Source organism: Vipera berus, assembly GCF_964194415.1.
Source record: "Vipera berus genome assembly, chromosome: 10".
NCBI lineage: Eukaryota > Metazoa > Chordata > Lepidosauria > Squamata > Viperidae > Vipera > Vipera berus.
Window position 1 is genome coordinate 5,877,540 of NC_138213.1, and position 21,857 is coordinate 5,899,396.

General features: G+C 42.5%; 1 protein-coding gene across 2 annotated transcripts in view; it reads left to right on the forward strand.

The window, feature by feature from the left end:
- The window catches only part of ZNF423 (zinc finger protein 423), a 228,363-nt gene that overhangs the window by 49,729 nt on the left and 156,777 nt on the right, over nucleotides 1–21,857 (forward strand). For both annotated transcript variants that reach the window (XM_081336148.1, XM_081336149.1), the window contains exon 3: nucleotides 3,737–3,937. In XM_081336148.1, coding sequence (XP_081192274.1) covers nucleotides 3,737–3,937 — 201 coding nt within the window. The remainder of the gene's footprint in view (nucleotides 1–3,736; nucleotides 3,938–21,857) is intronic.

Genomic DNA, 21,857 nt, shown 5'->3' on the forward strand with positions numbered 1-21,857 from the left:
TGCCAGCCAGCCCCATAACTGATGCTAAATACCCCATGGTAAATACTCTCCTCCAGAAATAGCCCATATCTTGCTGCTGTTCTGGAAACAGGTTAAAACTGTTTGGTTTCAATGAAGTTTTGGTCCAGTTGACCCCTATCCGAGTGTTCCCCAGGAATGGAGCAGAAAGGTGAAAATCCATCCACTAATTATCCCTCTTCCAGATCTGTCAATGCAGTTGAGAATTCCGGACGTTGAAGTCAACACGAGTTGAAGTTGCAATGGACAATAACCCTGACTGCTTGAGAAACATGCGTAGTCTTTTGTGGTGCTTCAGCCATTCTTGATTTTCCTCTGATGCAATCCCGAGAAACTGTATGGAAGATTCCTCAGCTTTCAGTGGAAACTAACAGAGTGTGCCTGAAGAACAAGGTGTCTGATGACCCTTGGTAAAATCAGTGGTAGAGATCAGCAAAATACCATAAAAAGGAAGTACACAGCTACTGTCTAGAACCTATTGGAAGTCCTTGGATTTCCCCTAGGCTTCCAGGAGCCATAGAAATGTTGTTAATTCGAGTTGCTAATTCTCAGTTTTAGAACTTAAACTGAGAAAATCCAAACTGAGATGTACGCTTTTCCCTGGAAACTCACTAGATGAGTTTCAACTAGTCATGGTCTTTCACCCCAATCCGCCTGTGAAAATTTTTATGGAGAAACAATGGCAGAAAGTGGTATTAGATGCCCACCTTGAGATCTCAGCACAATCAACGACTTCAGATAAAGAACTGAACCCGGGTTCTTCTCCATTCTCCATTCATGTGTAATTTCATCAGCACGTTGTAGGTTCCTCTTCTTGATTCTTGGCATCTGAAATATCGTGCCTGCTCTTGTAATGTTTTTAGTAGAGCCCTAACTTCCTAAAGCAAATCAACCCTGACAGTTTTTTGGAAGGGCAGATACTGAAACTGAAGCTCAAATACTTTGGCCACCAAAGGAGAAGAGAGGACTCCTTGGAAAAATCCTAAGGACTGTTGGGAAAGATTGAAGACAAAAGGCAGAAGGAGATGGCAGAGGATGATGTGATGGAAGTCTTCTAGTCCCAACCCCCTGTTCAGGCAGGAAGTACTATACCATTTCAGACAAATGTCTGTCCAATCTCTCCTTAAAAACTTCCAGTGTTGGAACATCCACCACTTCTGGAGGCAAGTCGTTCCACTGATTAACTGTTCTAACTGTCAGGAAATTTCTCCTTAGTTCTAGGTTGCTTCTCTCCTTGGTAAGTTTCCCTCTTGTCCTTTCAATATTCATAATTTGTATTCGTAATGTTTGAGCAGATCTATCTGATCAAGAGAATATTAGCCTTCCTTACTTTCTACTCCTCTCCCATCTGCTGTCGGCATCATACAAATGACAGCTTGGACAGAGAGAAGAAATAGCCACAGCTCTGGGAGGTCACAAGAAGGTAACAATATACAATTTTCCATGGTTCAAATGTAGCCTTATCCTACTGTTCTTCATTACAAGACTACAGCGAGATCAATTTTATTAACTTGTAAGTCTTAGGAAGCCAACACCATTAACTATATGCTGGACAATTTTTTTTAAAAAATGTGTGTATTACAGCTTGCTTTTCCCCCCCATTACTGTGGTTGAGAAAGAGGAATAAAAATTGTGTTTGATTTCTGAAACTTTGAGAGTGATTTTGTTCTGTAATGTTGTTGTAGGAAACATTCATTGTCATGTGTAGGGAAGGAATATCATATATTCTCTGTGTTTTTGTTACTTAGTTTTAGTCTCCTGTAATTTGAAAAAATAGGCATTTGGATATTACACTGAATATTAGGATATGATAAGCTGAACAGCTGGTATTTGTCAATGGCTTCTTAGATAAAAGAAACAGAATGCTGCTCTCTTAAATAAGTATTAGGATTATAAGATTAAAAGTGCTTGGGTAAACAGTTGCTATTATTGATAGTAGCCAATTTAACTATTTAGCCTGGATTTACAATTTACAATAGATGGCAACTTGTGAGCTTTTTTTTAAGCACATTTTGAAAAAAATGCTATCAATATTTGCAACCTCTCCCCTTTTTCTAAATTATGGTTTTATTGTCATTGGAGCAAGGCAGTATTTGAAAATCATGGCAAAATCTAAAAAGTTTCCTATGGGGTAGCAGAATCAGTTGTAGAATAGGAAGTCAGGGAAAAGTAACCTTTATGTGGTCACTATTATTACCACCACCCTGAAACGAGTGTGGACCTTCCCCCCCTTCCTTCCTTCCTCCCTCCCTCCATACTTCCCCTCTTTCCACCTCCCTCTCCTTCCTTCCTTCCTTCCTTCCTTCCTTCCTTCCTTCCTTCCTTCCTTCCTTCCTTCCTTCCTTCCTTCCTTCCTTCCTTCCTTCCTTCCTTCCTTCCTTCCTCATTTGTGCCTACAAATGATTTTTAATATTTCCTTTTTGGACTGAATGGTACTAGTAAATGTTGTGAGACCTGGCCTTTTAAAATTTTGTTTTGTTTTTTATTCTAGCCTGAGCAGAAAGGGCAAATTTGAGAAATTTTTGATTTCTAGTGCTGAGCAAGCTCAGTAAAAAGATGTAGCCCTGGGTTTTTGACATTTTCCAGAAATAAGCTGCATTTCTTGGCTGCCCTCCCATTTCCGAGTGTTCAACAATGCTAATTGTCTTTTCAGTCTCGAATATGGGAACAATTAGTTCATGTGTTCAATTTTTAATTTTATTAAAGAATGATACAGTGCCAGCTTGCTCAATGATAACTTGGAAATGATTCCTTAACTTACTCTGGGTACCCTGTGAGTTAAGGACTATATGCAGTGTTTGGCTGATAAAATCACAGGGTTTTTTGTCCGAACTTTGACATTTCTAGGCAGAGATCTGTTCCTTTCCTTGATATCTGTTGCTTAGCAGGGAGTAAAGGGGAAATGAATGAATGAAACGCAAGACAAAAAGAGAGGAAGAGCAGAGAATGAATGGACATCTCCACCCATCTCAGCATAACATAAGGCCTAACTTGATAGATAGATAGATAGATAGATAGATAGATAGATAGATAGATAGATGATAGATAGATAGATAGATAGATAGATAGATAGATAGATGATAGGTAGATAGATGATAGATAGATAGATAGATAGATAGATAGATAGATAGATGATTGGTAGATAGATGATAGGTGGATAGATAGATAGATAGACAATAAATAGATTGATAGACAGGTAGACAGATAGATAAGTAGATAGGTAGAAAGATAAGTAGATAGATAAGTAGACAGGCAGATAGGTAGATAGAGTAAAATATCTCATCTCTTGCATTTATATCTTCATTCTCTGAATGTTCAAAATGATGTACATCGATCACCCCCTAATTTTGTCCCGGTTACAACAGCCTTTTAGGGTAGACTATGTTGAACAAGAGGGCCTGTCTCAAAGCCACGCTGTGCTCTTCTGGGGTTGTGGGCGGACGTGAAGAAAAGAGTCCTGCTCAATATCTCCACTGCTACAAAATGCAGGCTCCTCCTGGGTGTAGCATCCCTCCCAACTAGTATTCATTTTATCTGTTTGTGGCTTTCGCTATATGGAATTGGCTCAAAATAGCCATTTTTGTTGCCAGACCTTCAACTCCGGGTAAAATCTACAGGACTTTCCTTTCAAGTCACTTCGTTTGCCTCTTTCCTTTCGAAATGGGGGGATGGGGGGGCGCGATCCAGACTTGAGAGTGACTTTCCTTGTTCTTTGCAGGAGGTTTGGGAAGAGAGCTGGAGAATGATAAAAGAGAGATCCGAGCGTTGGAAGAGCGAAGCAGCATCACCAGCCAGGAAGAACGAAATGAGGAAGATGAAGACATGGAGGATGAATCAATTTACACCTGTGATAACTGCCAGCAGGACTTTGACTCTTTGGCAGACTTGACCGAGCACCGAGCTCACAACTGTCCAGGAGGTAATGTTAAACTCGCTTTACAAATCTGACAGGTGGTTAGCTGAGTAATTGGACATAGCAACAGCTTGAGGCCTCGAGTGAGATTAAAGAATTAATAATGTAATTTTACTGTTAATGTAATTCTGCGGTGGTGCCTTGGGTAGGTTTTGTTCACTTCTCTTCAATAAAATTAAAATTAAGAAAGCAACTTAGCTTTTCCAGTTGCAGATCTGACGGTAATAAGTTGAGATGATGATGATTATTATTGGGGTTTTTTAAAAAAAGAGAATAAAAGCAGGCAACCAGTGATACAGGAGGTTGTTTTAGCTTTTTTTAAAGACACAATTAAGCTTTGACAGTTTTTCTGAGCAAGCTCTTGCAACTTTTCTCTCTTCCTTGCCATGATTTTGCAATTCTCAGGCTGACCGGGAAATGCTTAAAACTGAACCAAGAGGGTGTAGAGGGTGGGCATCAGCTCTTGACCTAGCCATCATGGGGGATTTAACAAGTGATGGAGAAATCTTCAGGCAGGCTGGGCAGTTCAAACAAGTATTCATTGCAAGCTTAAGGTCTCTATAAGAATCTGGCCAACTAGCAGTCAAGGGAAATGAGCGGGAGATAAGAAAGACATTCAAGGTGCGCAGGGATTCGTAACTTATGACATGTTTGACCCCTCCCTTGGGCTCAGCCTAGTCTCCATCTCCATCAGGTTCATCCTGAATTCAGGCAGCATCTTTTCCGCAGTGGGCCATCGCAGCTTCACCACCAGAACTGGAATGGGGTCAAGCCTGTTTTAATGCATTGTTGGGGTTCTGAGGGATTTAAGGAGCATCTAGAGGAGAGGTCTATGTCATCTTCCTCCTTCTAAAGTAGGTCCTCCCCTCATTTATAACATGGCCTCCATAAGGTACAACTTCTGCTATGGAGAAAAATGTAAACTTCTAGTCTATGCCAAGGTGAGGAATCTTGTAGGAGATGACCAGGTTGAGCCCAAGGGAGGGGTCAAATGCATCATCAGTCACCTGCAAGAGATCTAAGTCCAGCCCACCTTGATTGACTTCATTTCCCTTGACCTTTAATAGCTCTGATTCTTGTAGAGAGCTTAAGCTTGCAAGAAATCTTTATGCTCATTCAAACTGCCTGAATCTCCTGATTTCCATAGTGCTTGACACTTTACATGCTCACAGCAAAGCGAAAGCTTTAAGAAAGTAATCAGGTATCAGTGGGGCTGGAGAATAACCTTATAAATACCCACCCGTCAGGTGAAGGCAACCAGAATCACTTGCGAATCATTCCAAACAGAAGCTTTATTGCTACTCAGCTGTGTTACAAGAATCTCACCAGACTGACTGTTGGAAACCATCAGATAAGGTTTCAAGGATTCCGGGGGAGGTCAGGCTTGTGCCCTAAAAACCTCAATCCCTTCTTAACACCTCTCTCCAGTCTAGCTGGAGATTCCACCACATCATCTGAGTGGGGTTTGTCTGAATTGGTAATAGGCTCCACTTCTGTGTGAGGCGAGAATGTGTTGCCGTTGAGTTTGCTCGTTGAGTCAACGTCCTCTTTATTGTTCTGAAGCATTTAGGGATCTTGGGTGGGAGCAAATCAATAAGTTATATATTCAGGTTGATAATGTTACAACTGCAGCTAATATAATATAACTAATGACTTCCATAGGGATGCTGACCCTGCAGTTTGGGATCAGGTCAAGATTGTAGGTGATAACTTCAAAGCTGAGGATGGACCATCTCTTCCAGCACGGTCCCTTAGAAATTCATTAGAGTGTATGGAAGTTAGAGTGTGGTGTTACTTTTCTGCCTGGGCACGAAGTTAGCAGTGATTTTCACCTGCTCTTTGTGACTTAGTATATTTCAGGCAAAATCTGCATCAAAAACATTGATGTCTTCATTCCTCTTTAATTGGTTCTGTTTCATTTGTGATGCCCAGAACCAATCAGCTAGATTGCTTACTTTTTAAACTTAAATGGGGATGCATAGCTTCGGAGAAGGGGGCTAAAACAAAGTAAGAAGACATTTGTCGTTGACACGTTCATCCTCAGAAAAGGAAAGAAACTAAATTCTTGTGTTGTTTAATTGTAGTATCTGCAGCTGTAGCAGAGGCAGACAAGTTTTGTAGGGTTTGATTCCGGAGGGACATGTCCACAACCATATTCTAAAAGATGGGTTGAAAGAGACCAAAACTGATAAAAAAATGAAGATACGATTGTATTGAACATATTGACCTGAAGCAAAATCTGATTCCATTCGATGCCCTACATAATGATACAAAGTGAGAAAAGTCCATTCCATCCCCGATTTTCTAGTAGCCAAATTTTCTGTTGAACAGCTAAAATATTACTTGGACAAATTATTCTCCTCTCCTCTCCTCTCCTCTCCTCTCCTCTCCTCTCCTCTCCTCTCCTCTCCTCTCCTCTCCTCTCCTCTCCTCTCCTCTCCTCTCCTCTCCTCTCCTCTCCTCTCCTCTCCTCTCCTCTCCTCTCCTCTCCTCTCCTCTCCTCTCCTCTCCTCTCCTCTCCTCTCCTCTATCCCTTCTCCCCCTGTCCCTTCTCCCCCTTCTCTTCTCTCTTTCCCCCTCCCTTGCCCTTTCCTCCCCTCCTCTTTCAGTGCTAATTCTGTATGTGTTGCTTAATGCTAGATAGTGTTTCATCTCTTTGGCACATGTCAATTAAAAATAGGAGCTGTTTTATTTGTTTTCCTCCAGAGATGGGTGGGGACAGGTATGGAGTCCTAAAGTGCAGAAAAAACCCATATGCTCTTGACTGGATAGTATTTCTTGAGTCTCTTCTTCCTTCTATGTCTTTTTATTTCTCACCCAGAGGGAGAAAGTGGCAACTCATAAATTTCTGCCTCTCTGGTTTCTCAGCCTGATGGTGGAGTATCTATAGCACATTAGCACATCAATGAACTGGATGCTATGAGATTACAAGTGGGGTCCCCGTGCACTTCATGAGATCCTCCTCTGTTGCTGTGCAACTTACAGGTTACCTCTTTCAAACCAAGTTAGCAGTAAGAAAGCTTAAAGAGGGTGGTTATTTCCAAACTCTTGTGTGCTGCATTCAAAGTATAATTGTCATTTTTAGTTGCTGCTATTTTTTGTTGTAACCTATTGCACTGCACAGGCATGTTTTCAAATTAAATTAAATGTGTTGAGGCTGTGTTAAATCTTCCTACATGTTCCTTCCTACATGAAGCTTGCTACATGATTTTCCGGCTGCCATCAAGATCCAAAAATCATTAGAATTTAATTTTAGAGGTCAAATGAAACCATGGAATGCCCCCAAAACTGGATGACCACAGACCCTTGCAAAGAACTTCTGAAAGGTAGAGCCTTAGATTTCTTTCTGTGACTGCTGATTTGTTTTCCCATTGCTCCAGAGAGGACAAAGTTAGATGAAGACTCCTCCTCCACCCTTTTTCATCCCAACCAACCATTTCCTGAGAAAGGTTAGGGGCTGAAAAATTGTCTTGATGAGAACCAAGATTGAGAAGAATTTTGAAGCCTGGTTTTGTGTCCCTGAATTGCAACATATTCATTGTTGGCGCTGGCTTCCATTAAATTTCTAAAATATGAAGCCTCTTCCAGTTGGCATTCTCAAAGCTCGGTTGCTTTCTTGCAGATTTTTCATGTTTCATTACAGAGGAAGAGGAGGAGGAGGAGGAGGAGGAGGAGGAGGAGGAGGAGGAGGAGGAGGAGGAGGTGGTTCTTGGTGCTCTCTGAGTTTGGTTGTTTCCTTGCAGATGTTTCATTACCAAACTAGGTAATATCATCCATGCTAGAATGGATTGGCATTTGCTCAGGGAGCATCAAGGATTCCACATTGTGAGCTACTAATGTTCTCTTCTGTCATTGTTCTCAGGTGGTCCCCAAAATCCTCAGCCTGCAGGTTAGGAAGAGTTATTTTAGAGCTACCAGACTCTGGCCCTCACCAAACTGGGCATCCTGGGCCACAAAAATAGGCTCCATGTCATGCAAAGTAACACTTCCTTTGTTTGTCCTTCCCGCTAGGATCTTGCGTGGCACCAAACTCACTGAAGCAAATCTCTGTTCCTGCATGTCTCTCTGGATAATGTTCCCAGTGGACTGTGCCCTTAGTTTAGACAGCTGCAGCTGTAATGACCTATTGGCTCTCCTTTATTTTCCTTTGTCTGGGAAAGGGTGTGTGAGAGAGAGGGTTTTCCCTGACAGACTCGAGTGCATTTCCTATTCAGTTGGCGGATGTGTTGGCTGAGGTTGTACACTTTGATTTATTTTTTTTTTCAATTAAATGTGAAACTCTGCCCCATCGCTGGGGCAGTGAAGTCATTTTCGTCTTGCCCATCCCACGTGGCCAAGGCCAGTCCATTTCATAGTCTGGTAACCCAGGAGAAAGCTTCCTTAAGTGTACCCAGACGATGTTCAGCCAGCTGTCTGGGGAATTCTGGGAGCTGAAATCTACCTAGCTTCAAGTCGCCAAGGTTGAGAAACATGGGCTTAGGCCCCTTTAACCCAAAGCAAGCTAGGACTGATTACCTCGTTTGAACTACGCCGAGAACTTGCTGAGCAAAGCCCCTTCTGTAGTTTGATCTCTCAGGGTAAACCATAAGAGAAATAATAATGAGATTAAATCGCAGGGAGTTAACAGAATTCCAGGAAAGGCTCCATCGAGCTTGATGATTAAGCACTTTAGGCTTGGCACTCTTTGCAGACCTGAAAATGGAATCGGTTTTTGATGGTTCCGTTTCGATCCCTTCACTGTAAAGGCAAAGGTGTTGCCATTTAATGGAGTCCTGAAAAAGGCAGTCTAGGAGGGCGTGTGTGTGTGTGGGGCGGGGGACCCAGAGTACTCTAGGCATCCTTGTCACTTAAGCGCATAAGAAGGTTTGAGAAACTAATGGAGCAGCAGGAATTTTCTGAGAACTTCCTTTGTGCTTGCAATTTTCTTCTTGGATACGCTGCAAAACTTCCAAGTTGTGCAACAAATATAATTTTGTGGTTTTTTTTAAAAAAGAAAATAGCACATAGACTTATATACTGCTTCACAGTGCTTTATGGCCCTCTCTAAGTGGTTTACACAATCAGCTTGTTGCCCCCAACAACCTGAGTCCTCCTTTTACCGACCTTGGAAAGATGGAAGGCTGAGTCAACCTTGAGCTGGTGAGAATCAAACTGCTGGCAGTCAGCAGAATTAGCCTGCAGTACTACATTCTAACCAGTGGGTTTTTAGAGCCTTAATGGAACAGGCAGATCGTACTGAACTATTTTGGAAGATGATGGTTGACTCAATGGAGGAGCTACAAAGTTCCTTGGAAGATAGATTCCATAATTCACTATTTGATATGATCATATCCACTCTGCCCATATCACCTCTCAAGTACCAGCAGCCGATTTCTTGGGAGCATGTTGAGGCTGTAACTCACATTGAGGTGTCCTGCTTGGGGTTGTCCATACATTCCCTAGTCCAGAGTTAAGGACCCATCGGACCTTTCAGCTGGAAGAGTTTGCTATACTAGTGTCAGACTTGAAAATTCAGGATCTTACGTTAAGTTGCAGTTAAGAAGATTTATTGCTCAAGCCCATACACAAGAATCTAGTCAACTAAAGTTCAACACTGAATTGGCACCAGATAAGGGTCAATGGAATTCTGGAGGGATTGGACTTGGAGCTTTGTGGAAATGTAAGAACTCTAGGCTGATGTCATGCCTAACTCCATCCCCTGGGTCTGCCTGCTCTTCTCCTGCAGATACTCAACATGCAGTCCTACTTTCAAAACACTTCTAAGTAACATATTTTGAGGATTAGATGTCAAGAGCCAGGAGAAGGTTCGGAGAGCCAGATGAGGAAGCTGGGCATAAAAGGACAAAGCAAGAACAAGCACCATTCTTAGTTTGAGTTATTTAACTAAAAAAACCCCCACCCTCTTTAAATTAGAGTTGTGGAACATTCATAAGCTCGTATGGATTACTCCTAGAGAGACTGGAGGACTACTTGGGAATAACTGGGACTCTGGAGCAGACCGTGGCCCCTATGGAATTTCTTTCCTGCCCACCAGGCAGTTTTGCCCCATCGATTGTCCTATTTGTCTCTCTACTGGTGTTCGTATGAACCTGGATGTGAATTACAAAATTCAAGCTGGAGTTTAAGAAGCAAGGTCTCAGCTTGTGAGAAATGCTGTTTCTCTAGTCTGCAGAATCTCTGGTTGCAGAGATTCAGTAGCTTCCATGAGGACTATCAGATGTCCACTAGAGGGTGGCCAAGAGAAACAGAAATATCTTTTTGGTGCCCTCTAGTGGTGAGCTTTCTCATCAGTCAGATCTGTTGACCTCAGCTTTCCGAGCCTTCTTCCAAGCTATCCATGAGAAAGGAATTGATTAAGTGTTAAAATATTGCAGTTAGGAATCCAGAATGTTGATGTTCCCCTGATCTCCTATTTGGATAGGACATTAGGATGAGATTATCGACTGATGCACAGCTTTGAAGTTGCTGCACATAGCTGCAGTGCTGTTCACCCATTGGGCCTTCAATGGGTGGGGAGGGACATGCTAGTCAATTTCCAGTTTACATATGTCAGTTTCCCCGGATGACTACTGATGGCTACCCTCCCTCCTGCTTCTGCATTTAAATGGCACAGTTTTCTTTAAAACTCCAAATATTCATTTAATCAGCATTTCCCAAAGGAAGCAACATGTCATTTCCCCCCCCCACTCTTTTTCTACCCCAGAAATAGCTTGCAAAATTGAAAGAAATGTGAGTTGCCATCTGCACTTAGTCCAGAAATGCCCATTAAGTTAATTCCCTTTAAAAGGAAGACAGAATAAGTTTCCCTGATATCTGATACCATCAGCAACATTTTCCTACAGGTCCTGGCCCTGCTGACCAGCCTCCTCTGCCTGTGCTGAGTCTTCCTGAGGAATTCTTAGTAAGGAGAAGGGAGTCCCTCTGGGTGGCAGTCTTAGTTACAAACCAGGATCTAAATCAAGAGTCCCCCAAAGTGGCCAATAACAACCTCCAAGAGTCTACAGGATTATCCATGAGGTTGATACAGTAAATGTCTGGGTGTCAAAATCGGATCGATCAATGCCTGGGGGTCAACAGGTGATTGATAAATGATAGGTGGTTGATTGGGGCCAATTAATCTTTTGGAGCATTGGGAAACTGTCAACTAGGCTGGAAGAGGAGGTCAAGCTTATGTCTCTTGTGACTGCGCAAGGACTCTAAGCTAAGTTGAAGCTTGACCTTCCAGCTTAGCTGGCCGTTTCCCAACATCGGGTCTCCATAAAACTCCAGGCCAATACCAAACCCTGAAGTTGAGAAGGCTGCTGGTTGGATGGTATCACCCAAGGTTTGATGCACATCACTCTTGAGTTGCCTCTATCCGTTGTGTGTTGCTCCTGGATTTGCTTGTCTGTCGTTATTTGTCCTAGTACCATTAGTCAAAGTAGTATTTATTAAACTATTTTCATATCCTAAATGTTTGGAGGTGGGTGAACAATCTGATCCTCATCGAAGAGGTCGACAAGCTGAAGAGCCTGGAGACCCTGATCTAAACAGACAAAATAGAAGAGACGAGGAAGCCGTTCCATCTTCAGAGGCAGATCCCCTCTGTGTGTCATCTGTCTCTTGGCTTCTGGTTCCCTTTCCCCGATGGTGAATTTTCCAGATGCATCGCATGGACAGTGTAATCCGATTGGTGCTTTTCCACAACCGCCATACCACTTGGCTCCCGTTTTTCCCAACCTGGCAATTCTCAGAAGGAAGCAGATGAGAATAAAATTTGGATAGACTCTCCCCTTGGCGCCAATCAAACCATCCTTCGTTTCCCCCCCTTTTTTTTAGAAATCCCCTTCTTCAAAAAGAACCTTTCGGTCTTTCTGGCTAGGGAATGCAAAAACCTTGTTTTGTTGTTGTTGTTGTTTTGTTGTTGTTGCTGGTTAATTTTTTTTTCATTTTTGGTAGTACACATTTTGAATGCTCTTGCTGGAGCCTCATTAAACTTGGCTTGTTTGCAAACACAGCTGGCATGTCTCCCTCACTCTGCTTCAGGCGCAAGGAAACTCAGGCGCCTCTTCCCTCTGCTGCCAGCTGACGAAGGGGAAAGGAGCCAACACAGCTCGGTTGTCTTCACGTAGCCTGGGCAGCACCAATCTTGTGGCTTCAGATGTCCCCGAAGTCTGAGTAACCCGGGGCATGTCCAGATGGCAAGAATTTTTCCAGACTGGAATGCCGTCTCTGGGTCAGATTGTGATGCCCAGCTGTATGGGGAGGAGGGGGAAGCAGGCAATGCTGGACAACTGACTAGACTTGGGGGGGGGAGAGAGAGAGGGAGGGAGGGAGGGAGGGAGGGAGGGATGGAGGGAGGAAGAAAAGGCAGATAGTTTGTTAAAACTGCTCCTGAAATGCATTGTTTTAAATTGGAAATTTGGGGCTCACACAAAATTGAATGTCCCTCTGTAAACATTAAAATAATAATTAAGAAAGCCTTTCTCCTTGAGGAGCTAGTTTTCTACATGCAGTGATTTTCCTTCTTCCATTTGATGGCATTCAATTCTTCCTTCCCTCCTCCCTCCCTCTCTCCCTCTCTCCCTATCCATCCACCCATCCATCCATCCACCCACCCATCCTTTGCCATTTGAAGTAATACTCAGACCCTTAGGAAGCCAAGCCAAAGAGCATCTCCTCCTTGTTATTTCTTTATTTGCTAGATATGTATAACCTATGTTCTTTTTCTCCAGAAGTTCAAACTGGCTTCCGGAAGGATTCACTTTATCCTGAGGTAACAACCCTACGAGTTTAGGTTAGGCTGAGAAGGAGGGAAGTCCATATTGGGGAGTAATCGGCTACCTAATGCAACCACATTGGATTATTCCTTTTAAAAAACTTAGCTTTCATGAATCTGCTTCTCACTCCCATCAAAAAAGCGATCATTCCCCTTTCCCTTACTTTTCTTATTTCCAAACTTGCTGCCTACGATGACTAAAACAGCTGTCTGAATTTCTTTCCCAGTTCTGTGTTAAGAGCTTTCCTTCTCCATCTAGGTTTTATGAATTCCAGACAAGGAGCTTTGGGCCAATTTTCCCTGTGCCTGTTCTGGGCGTTCTCACACAAACACATTTTTATCTTTCTTTTCATTTTATTGGGTAGATTCTTTTTAATTAGTGGATAAACCGCAACCCAAACCTCTTAACATGTGCACATACACGCATACACACACAGGCACAAACACACACAGTGTGGAAAAGGGTGATCTTTTTGTTCTCAGGTTTCCCCCAAACCTAATAGTTGAGGAATAAAATAAATATGGTCAAGACTTCTGAATAGAGCCTCTGACCTTTTCCTTCTTTATTTAATGTGCCTGTGGGGAATTTACATTTAATGGGAACAGCAGAATGAGGGTGTGCATAAATTTGTTTTTGTCTAATTCTCCAACCCATCCCATTTTCCTGGGCTAAGTCTCTGCCTTAAAACTGCTATATTCCCTGGAGGAGGAAAAAAATATTGAAAATCCTTTTTATTTGTTCTGTAGGGCTATAATAAACAGGTTGCGGGGACCAAGTCAGATCAGGGGATTTATTACAGTAAGAAAGCAGAAAGCTGCTCACATACATGGAGGCACAAATAAGATTTCGGTGATCTAATCTCAGCTCTATAATGTTTAAGCCAGCCTTGAAACATTCTTATTTCCCAGACTTAAAGAAGGGTGTTTCAAGTCAAATTCTGAAGGGCAGAACTGATGCAAGCATTCTTAGGTTGAATCTCCACTGCAACCAGGTAGGGATCGATCAATCAATCCATCCATCCATCCATCCATCCATCCATCCATCCATCCATCCATCATTATAGAGCTGGAAGAGGCTGATCTCAGAATTGTGGAATCTGGTGCTGGCCAGTGAAAGCCATATTGTTGTTGATGATGATGATGATGTTATCCATTCAGTTGTGTCCAACTCTTGGCGATTCTGTGGGCCAGGTCTCTTGACCTCTTGCGATCGTGCCTTATATCTTTGAGTTGTTCTATGCTCTGGCTGGTGTCATCTTTGATAGTATCCAGCTACTGTGTTCATTGGCAGCCTCGCTTCCTTTTTACCACTAACTCTTCCCAACATAATTGTTTTCTCCAGTCAATTGCCCCTTGTGACAGGGCCAAAATAAGTGAGATAGTGAAGGCTAAGGAACCTTTTATTTTTTTTAGAGAGAGAGGAAGCCTGTGTGTTTATGCTCCAATAGAAGGGAACATTTGTAGCCCAGGGTTGAAGTCTGGGTTGGGGTTAGGGATGTTGCTCTCTGAGCGCGTTTTGTTTTCTTGCGGATTTTTCCAGTGTCAGATTAGATAGCATCATCAATGCTCATCATCCACCAGCCTCAAAGAGCACCAAGGACTCCACTTTTAGGCTCTACCAGTTCCATCTTTGATATGGTAGACCCCGCACTCTATGTTTAGTTTTAGGGGGCGGGGAATCAGAATTTCCTTCTCAAAGTAGAGGGCCCTTTGTGGATTTTTGCATGAAGCAGGATCAGTCTGGCTTCCAGAGTGGAAGTTGGTGCCCCATGGGATGTGAACTTTGAAATACTGGACTTCTAATGTAGGTCTGTCTGCCACATTTCTGCAGTCTCAGCTTCTTGGCCTTTTGGCTAAGGTCAGTCTGTGCAAAGAGCTTCTTTCTCTCCCAGCACCAGATGTGTTAGCAGAACTTTCTTGTCCTGGTAGACAGATGTGCTCTGAACTCATGGCAAGTGCTTTGCCATCGATGGCCTGTTGGTTCATAAAGAGTCATAGCAGCTCCTAAACTCACCTTTGTTTGGATTTCTGCGGATGTTTCCAGAGTTTAAGGAGGCAGAGTTGCCAAAACCAAGACTTTGGCCCCTGAAAGATCTATTTAATTATCCTTGGCATCATAATATTCAAAACAATTTTAGCTCCATCTGTATGAGTATTGTATAACTGACCAAACCATGAAAAGAAAAACAATTATTTTTTTTCAAAAAAAAATTAGATAACAAAAAGAGGCATTTCTGTTGTCAAAGACTAATGCTAGTTATTATAAAGACAATGCAACTGTTTGTTGTTGGGATTTATATCTCAGAAAATAATCAGGTACAATACATGCCTGCCTCTGTTTTCTTACTTGATTCAAATGTTAAAAAATCTTGTTCCCGTGGTGGCGAACCAATGGCAGAGACCTCTCTGTGGGCATGCACGCTGTCCCCCCAGTCCTAGGCCTTCAGCTGGGTTTTATAAAAACTTTTTGCTTTAGGCCTCCGCCGCCGTGTGCAAAAATAAAAATAAAAATCAATCAATCAATTTCAACTTCTCACAGGAAAAAAAAATCTTGCAAAATTGGAATTGATTGAACTTTTTAGTTCCACCCAGTCTGCCATTACCACTGCAGCCACGCCCACCCAATGGGCCACACCCACCCAATGGGCCATGCCAACCCGGCACCCGACAATACATAAGTGGGTTTTGGGTTGCAGTTTGGGCAGTCGGTCTCTAAAAGGTTTGCCATCACTGCCCTAAGTGGATTTTTCCTCCAACAGGATTTTCCCATGTATTTTACCAGGAAACATATATAGGGCAGCCTAGAAAAGTCAATGCCCTCCTAACATACCCAAGCACTCCGAATTTGTTGGCAATGTCCATTTTCCTCTCCGAGTTCATGGTGACCTAACCCTAACCCTAAGTGGACTTTTCCTCCAATGGGATTTTCCCATGTATTTTATGAGGAAACATACAGTAGATAGGGCAGGCTAGAAAAGTCAGTGCCCTTCTAACCACACCAAAGCACTCTGAATTTGTTGGCAATGTCCATTTTGCTCTCCGAGTTCATGGTGATGTAACCCTAAGCCTAAGTCCGTGGTGGTGAAGCTATGGGACGTGTGCCACAGGTGGCACGCAGAGCCCTCTCTGGGGGCATGCGTGCTATCACCCCAGTCCTAGGCCTTCAGCTGAGTTGGCCACACCCACCTAATGGGCCACACCCACCCAATGGGGCATGCCCACCCGGCACCTGTCGATACATAAGTGGGTTTTGGGTTGCAGTTTGGGCACTCGGTCTCTAAAAGGTTCGCCATCACTGTCTTACTCTATCATCTATCTATCTATCTATCTGTCTGTCCCTCCCTCCCTCCCTCCATCATCTATCTATCTATCTATCTATCTATCTATCTATCTATCTATCTATCTATCTATCTATCTATCCTTCTATCTGTCTGTCTGTCTGTCTGTCTGTCTGTCTGTCTGTCTGTCTGTCTGTCTGTCTGTCTATCTATCTATCTATCTATCTATCTATCTATCTATCTATCTATCTATCTATCTATCTATCTATCATTAACCTCTGTAATATATATATATAGAAAGCCTGTTTTCTGTCATCAAAGATCAAAAGTTGCTTTCAAAGAAAATAATAATGAAGAATAAAACTGTAGTCCCCTACAATCACATCCCTGCGTGAGCAAATGAGGCCACGCCTGATGTCTTCTCCAAGCTTCTTTTTGCTAAGGAAAAAAAAAACCAATGTCTTCTCTGTGAAACCTTTCTTCTTAGTCTTCGCATTTGGCAATTTTTAGATTCCAGGACTTTAAAAGACTCTGGAAGTGGTGGGATTTTATTGGGAGACAGAAACAAGTATGGAGAGAAATGGGGAGACTTAAAAAGCCTAAAGAGGTTTGTGACCCTCCCTGTTATGAGACGGATCCCGTGGGAATTTGTTGAAATTTATGTAGCAGGTGAGTTTTCCCATGATAACAGTGTTTGTTTCTTTGTTTAGCTTATGGCATATCCTACATGGACTAGCAATATATCTGAACGTTTCACCTAGATTAGTAAAACGCAACAAAATATAAATGTTAAAAAGATCTATGTTCAAACACCACTGTCTAGCTAGACCAGGGGTAGGCAACCTCGGCTCTTTTATGACTCATGGACTTCAACTCCCAGAATTCCTGAGTCAGCTATGCTGACTCAGGAATTCTGGGAGTTGAAGTCCATGAGTCATAAAAGAGCCGAGGTTGCCTACCCCTGAGCTAGACTATCTTAAACCACTGAAGCGCAGCATTGTTTATATTTTAAAAAAAGATCAGACACTGGATTGATATATGCCCTCACCTTACAGCCGCTCATGATGTGATCTATAATTTGATGTGGGACCCTGTAGTCATTCCGAGGGGAGGATGCTACGCCCCATTTATACAGAGAGTACCAGCCGAGACTGTCTGAGGTGTGAATCCTATTCAGGATTGTCCATTGCTGACATGGTGGTTCAAAGCCTAGCACCACATTTGTAGGGTCATTTATATCTCTTTTCTATCTGAACAGCAGCGTTCTCGCCTGCCTTTAGACTCCACAAACTGTACCACATATTTGAACAGATCTCTGGCTGGTATCCAGATGATGCCCATATGGTGTTTATCTTTGACTTTGATTTCCTTTGGTTGAACGAAGGGTGTTGTATAAGCTCGGGATGGAAGAGGAATTGTGGAGAGAGTGGGGTGGCAGAGAACCAAAGGATTACTCTCTTGATTCTCCCTGGGGAAGAGCTGAGTTGTGTGTAAATTTCTTTCCTGCAAAGCAAAGCAAAACAAAACAAAACAAAAAAAAGCCCACCATTAAAAAGGTTTTATAAAGCCCCCCCCTTTCTCCTGAACGAGAGAGTTTGTTGTTTGCGATAGAAGAAGCCTTGTGCCAATACATTTCAGCGTCGTTACAATATTTTTAAATCGTAGCCTGCACGTTTCCTTTGGCTCGTGAACTTTTGAAGTGAGTGGATTTTTCACAAGTTGTGAAAAAGATTAAAAGGGAGTGATGCAGCTATGTTGGGGTTAGGTTTTTTTTTTAAAGTAACATTCTCAATATTTAGCAAACAGCGTAATGTCTGGGTTCATGTATTTTTTTAAAAAAATAAAGAGTAGTAGTTAATTATCATAAAAAATATGTTAATTAATCACTCGATGGTCTTCTTGCTAATATATATTCAAAGTTACATATCACATTCCTTTCTCTCTAACTCGTTTTTCTAGCCATGGATAAAAATTACCCCATGTTCTAAAATACACGGAGTCTTCTTTTTTTTCCTTTTTTTAATCTTTAAAGTCAATCTGTCCATTTCTGCACACCCTAAAATGGTCTTAATTAATTCCTCTTCAGTTGGTAAATTTTCATTTTCCATTGTTGGGCAAATAGAAGTCCACCCATTTTAAAGTCGCCAAGGTTGAGGAACACTGCTTTAAGGCATGCAGCTTAAAAAAACAACAACCCAAACCCTCCTCGACTAATTAAATTTGAAAATACACTACCATATCCTTGATTCCTGGATACGGTCCCAGTTGCTCTCTATTCAATTTTCCTGTCCATTTGTTGCCCCCTTATTTGCTGCAAGTCTTAACATCAACCGGCCAAGCTAAATCCTACTTTTTCTTTAAGAGGTCAACCTCAGTTGGAATTTCACTTGCCATTTGAATGTTTGCTGCCTTTTTCTGCGTTTTTATTTCTTCTTTTTTTTTTTTTTACTTTGGGGAAAGCTGTTGTTTTTGAGCAGATCAGCATCGGTGGGATGCCGTGTTCGGCCTTCATGTGTCCCATGACAGTTTTAGGATCTGCTAAAAAAGACACACCAAAAAACAAAAAAACCTAAACCATGCCAGCAGAATAAAGTCAAGTCAGTAGCCTTTGGAAGTATGTGTAGATTGTTACTCTGGCAGGGTTTGATTTGCTCAAAGTTTCTTTCCTTTTTCTGCCTCCCGGTCATTTGAGCGATCAGCGAATGATGAGATGGTTTTCCAATCATGTTTTAATTTTATTTGTAGCTTTGGATTGCTTGGAGGACTTGGCTTCCAAACTCTGCTGTTGGCTAAATTAGAGTCTCTCTTGAAATCTGATTGTGTTTGTTGACTTGCTGTGGGGATCTGCACACATGAGTGGAAGTGGGAAGCAGGAAGGTCAAAATTTGCGATCTGCTTCTTTGCCTGTTTACGTTAATTTATGCTACACGGGGGCCTTGCAGCCTCCAACATACATTGATGGGAAGATGGCTGTGGAGGTTCTCAGCCATCCAGGTCATAAGTTGTCTCAAAGTGCTTTTTTGTTTTCCAAAAGGCAACTGGACTGTTTTTTTTTTCCCTTGAGGAAGAAGAAAAAAACATTTTGCCATTCATCCCAGAAGCTTCATCAGTTGTGATGAACTGATGAAGCTCCTTGAATGAAAAGTGAAACCTTTTCTTCTTCTTCCTCAAATAAAAACAAACAATCAAGAATCCAGTTGCTTTTTGGGGGGAAAAACACACCTTTGACACATTAATGGGAAGATGAAGTAGAGCACTTTTGGTCGGAAAAGAAAGAACATAACTGATTTCTAATGCTTTTTAAAATGGCGGCGGCTTCTGGAACCCAATTTCCAAGGATGGGGTTAAAAAAGCAAGATCAGGACCCGGGATCTTAAGCCATGGTTTGTTTATCCATTTTTTTTTAAAAAAAAGTCACAGCTGGTTGAGTTTCACACTAAGAGAAAAACAATGGTGGGCAAGCTGCAATATTTGCTTGTTTGCTTGTTTAATATGCCATCTCCCCTACAAAGAGACTGGGGGTGACTTGGATTCACACAACATGCTAAACCTCAATCGATTAAAGCAGCCTATAGGTTAGTATATTAACTGAAGAGGCATGACATATCCAGATTTGTCAAGACTTCTACATACATACAGGCAGTCTTTGACTTCCAACTGGCCCAGAATTTCTGTTGCTATGCCAGGCAGTTGTTCCATGAGCCATGCCCATTTTTTTTTGCAACAGTTCTTAAGGGAATCTCTGGGGTTGTTACGGGAATCAGGCAGTCATAAAATGAAGCCAGCTTTCCCTTTGACTTTCCTTGTTGGGAGCCATCTGAGAAGGTTGCAAATGGCGATGACATGACCGGAGGACAGTGAAACTGTCGGAAGTACATGCCAGTTGCCAAGTGCCCGAATTTTGATCACGTGATCATGGAGAGGCTGCAACCGTTGCAAATGCCGGCCATTTCTCGTGCGCCTGAATTTTGATTCCATGGCTGTAGGGATGCTGCCACAGTCATAAGAGCGTAGACCGATCATAAGTCCCTTTTTTTTTGAAGGGCCACTAAACAAATTGTTGAAAGTCGAGGATGAGCTGAATCCATCCTTGCTTCTCTTTTCGGTTTTAAAAGTCATCTCGGCCCTTTGCAGATTTGCTTTCTCCCATCCAGCCGATGTCTCCATGTGGCTCTTGAAAGCTTCCAGCATCTGCTGAGACAGTTGTTCCGGTTTGGAAAATTCTCAGAGAGAATACCTATGGCATTTCATAATTCTTGGATGCCTGCTTACACTAACACTGGAGCCTGGGGCTGGAGGCTTCCCTCTTTTATAGCTACGCTTATGTTATTACCTAGAGTTTACGGACTGCTAAAATTATCTGAGGATGTAAATTTTAGGTCACAGCTATCGTGAAGCCGCGTTATAAATTGGGCTGCAAAAGAGGAATGAATAGCAAGATGAGACGCTTCTGAATCCTTAGGGAAGAAGTGGCTGGGTGTAGCGTTTTGAACTCCGGTTTCCAACAAGTCTGGTCCTCACTAAGCAAGCTTATTACAATCAAAGTCACAACGGTGCTGGGGAAAAACGGGACTCTGGACCTTTTTTCACACTTGTGAACGTTGCAGCATCCTCATGGTCACGGGATTAAAATCCAGGCACTTGGCAACTGACTCCTATTTATGACGGTCACAATGTTTCCGGGGTCGTGTAGTCCCCTTTTGTGACCTACTGATAAAGAAAGTCAAGGAGCGGGGGGGGGGGAAGCCAGATTCACTTCACAACTGTGTTGCTCACTTAACAATTGCAGCAAATCAATTAATCGCGGTGGCAAGGAAGGTTGTAAAGTGGAACAAAACTCACGTAATCAGTGTCTCGCTTAAGCCACAGATATGTTGGGCTCAATCGTGGCACGTCGAGGACTTGCCTATGTAATGTTGACCTATATTTTAGGGTGGTTACTCCACCGAACAATCTGGCTTGTTTCTTATGCTTTGCTCCCATAATCAATATCTCCAGCGGAGAACCCTTTGATCGGATCCCGTCTGCTGGATTTCTACCGAGCTGTAGAAGTATGAGTCATGAACCTTCCAGGATTTATATATATTTTTTTCACCTGATCTGGAATAATATGAAACAACTGCACCTCCAAAAGCTTAGTTCCAGACTTCTCTCAAGAGTTCATCCAGTTCCTTGTCAAGAATGTGAAATATTTCCTCCAGCCCACCCAAGGTCTGGAATACTTACAGGTAGCCCTTTATTTCTTTCCGTTCAATGCTTTTTTTTCTCTCTCTCTTTTTAAGGCATGGATGGAGATTTTTTTTTAAAAAAAAATCAATACAATCTGATTAATACCATTCAGGTGGAGTCCATTCCCCACTCCCCCCACCCCTTCCAGCACACAGGCCAGCTATAGAGAACAGCGATAGCCTGCCAAGTCTTGGAGAGAGATAGTCCTACTTCCATCTAAATCTTCTACCGTTCCCTTTATTCCCTCTGAGATCAGATTGCATTCTGCTCTCCTTTGTGCATCCAGCTGTCTTTGCAAATCTGGAAGGTATCGGCATGGGGTTGGGGAGGCCTCCAATCCGTTTGCTGGAAAGGTTGAGCCCGGAGCAAGCCAACTGGATAGGATTTTCCACAGAGGTCTTATTCGGTTAGGGAGGCTGACTTCAAAACAAGCGTCCTAGTATGCAGAGTATCAGTTGACTAATTCCTCCGTGAGTTTGGCACGTCTTCCTTTTTGAGAGGACACCAAGTGGTGGCTGGATTTAATGACCATGCCCTGCCTTATTTAGTTATGTTTATAATTCGCCCCACAGACTAGGTGAGCAGTACACCAAAATACATGCTCAAATGCTAAAAATGAACATCTCATCCTGAACTTCAAGGATTTGCCAGAACAATATGA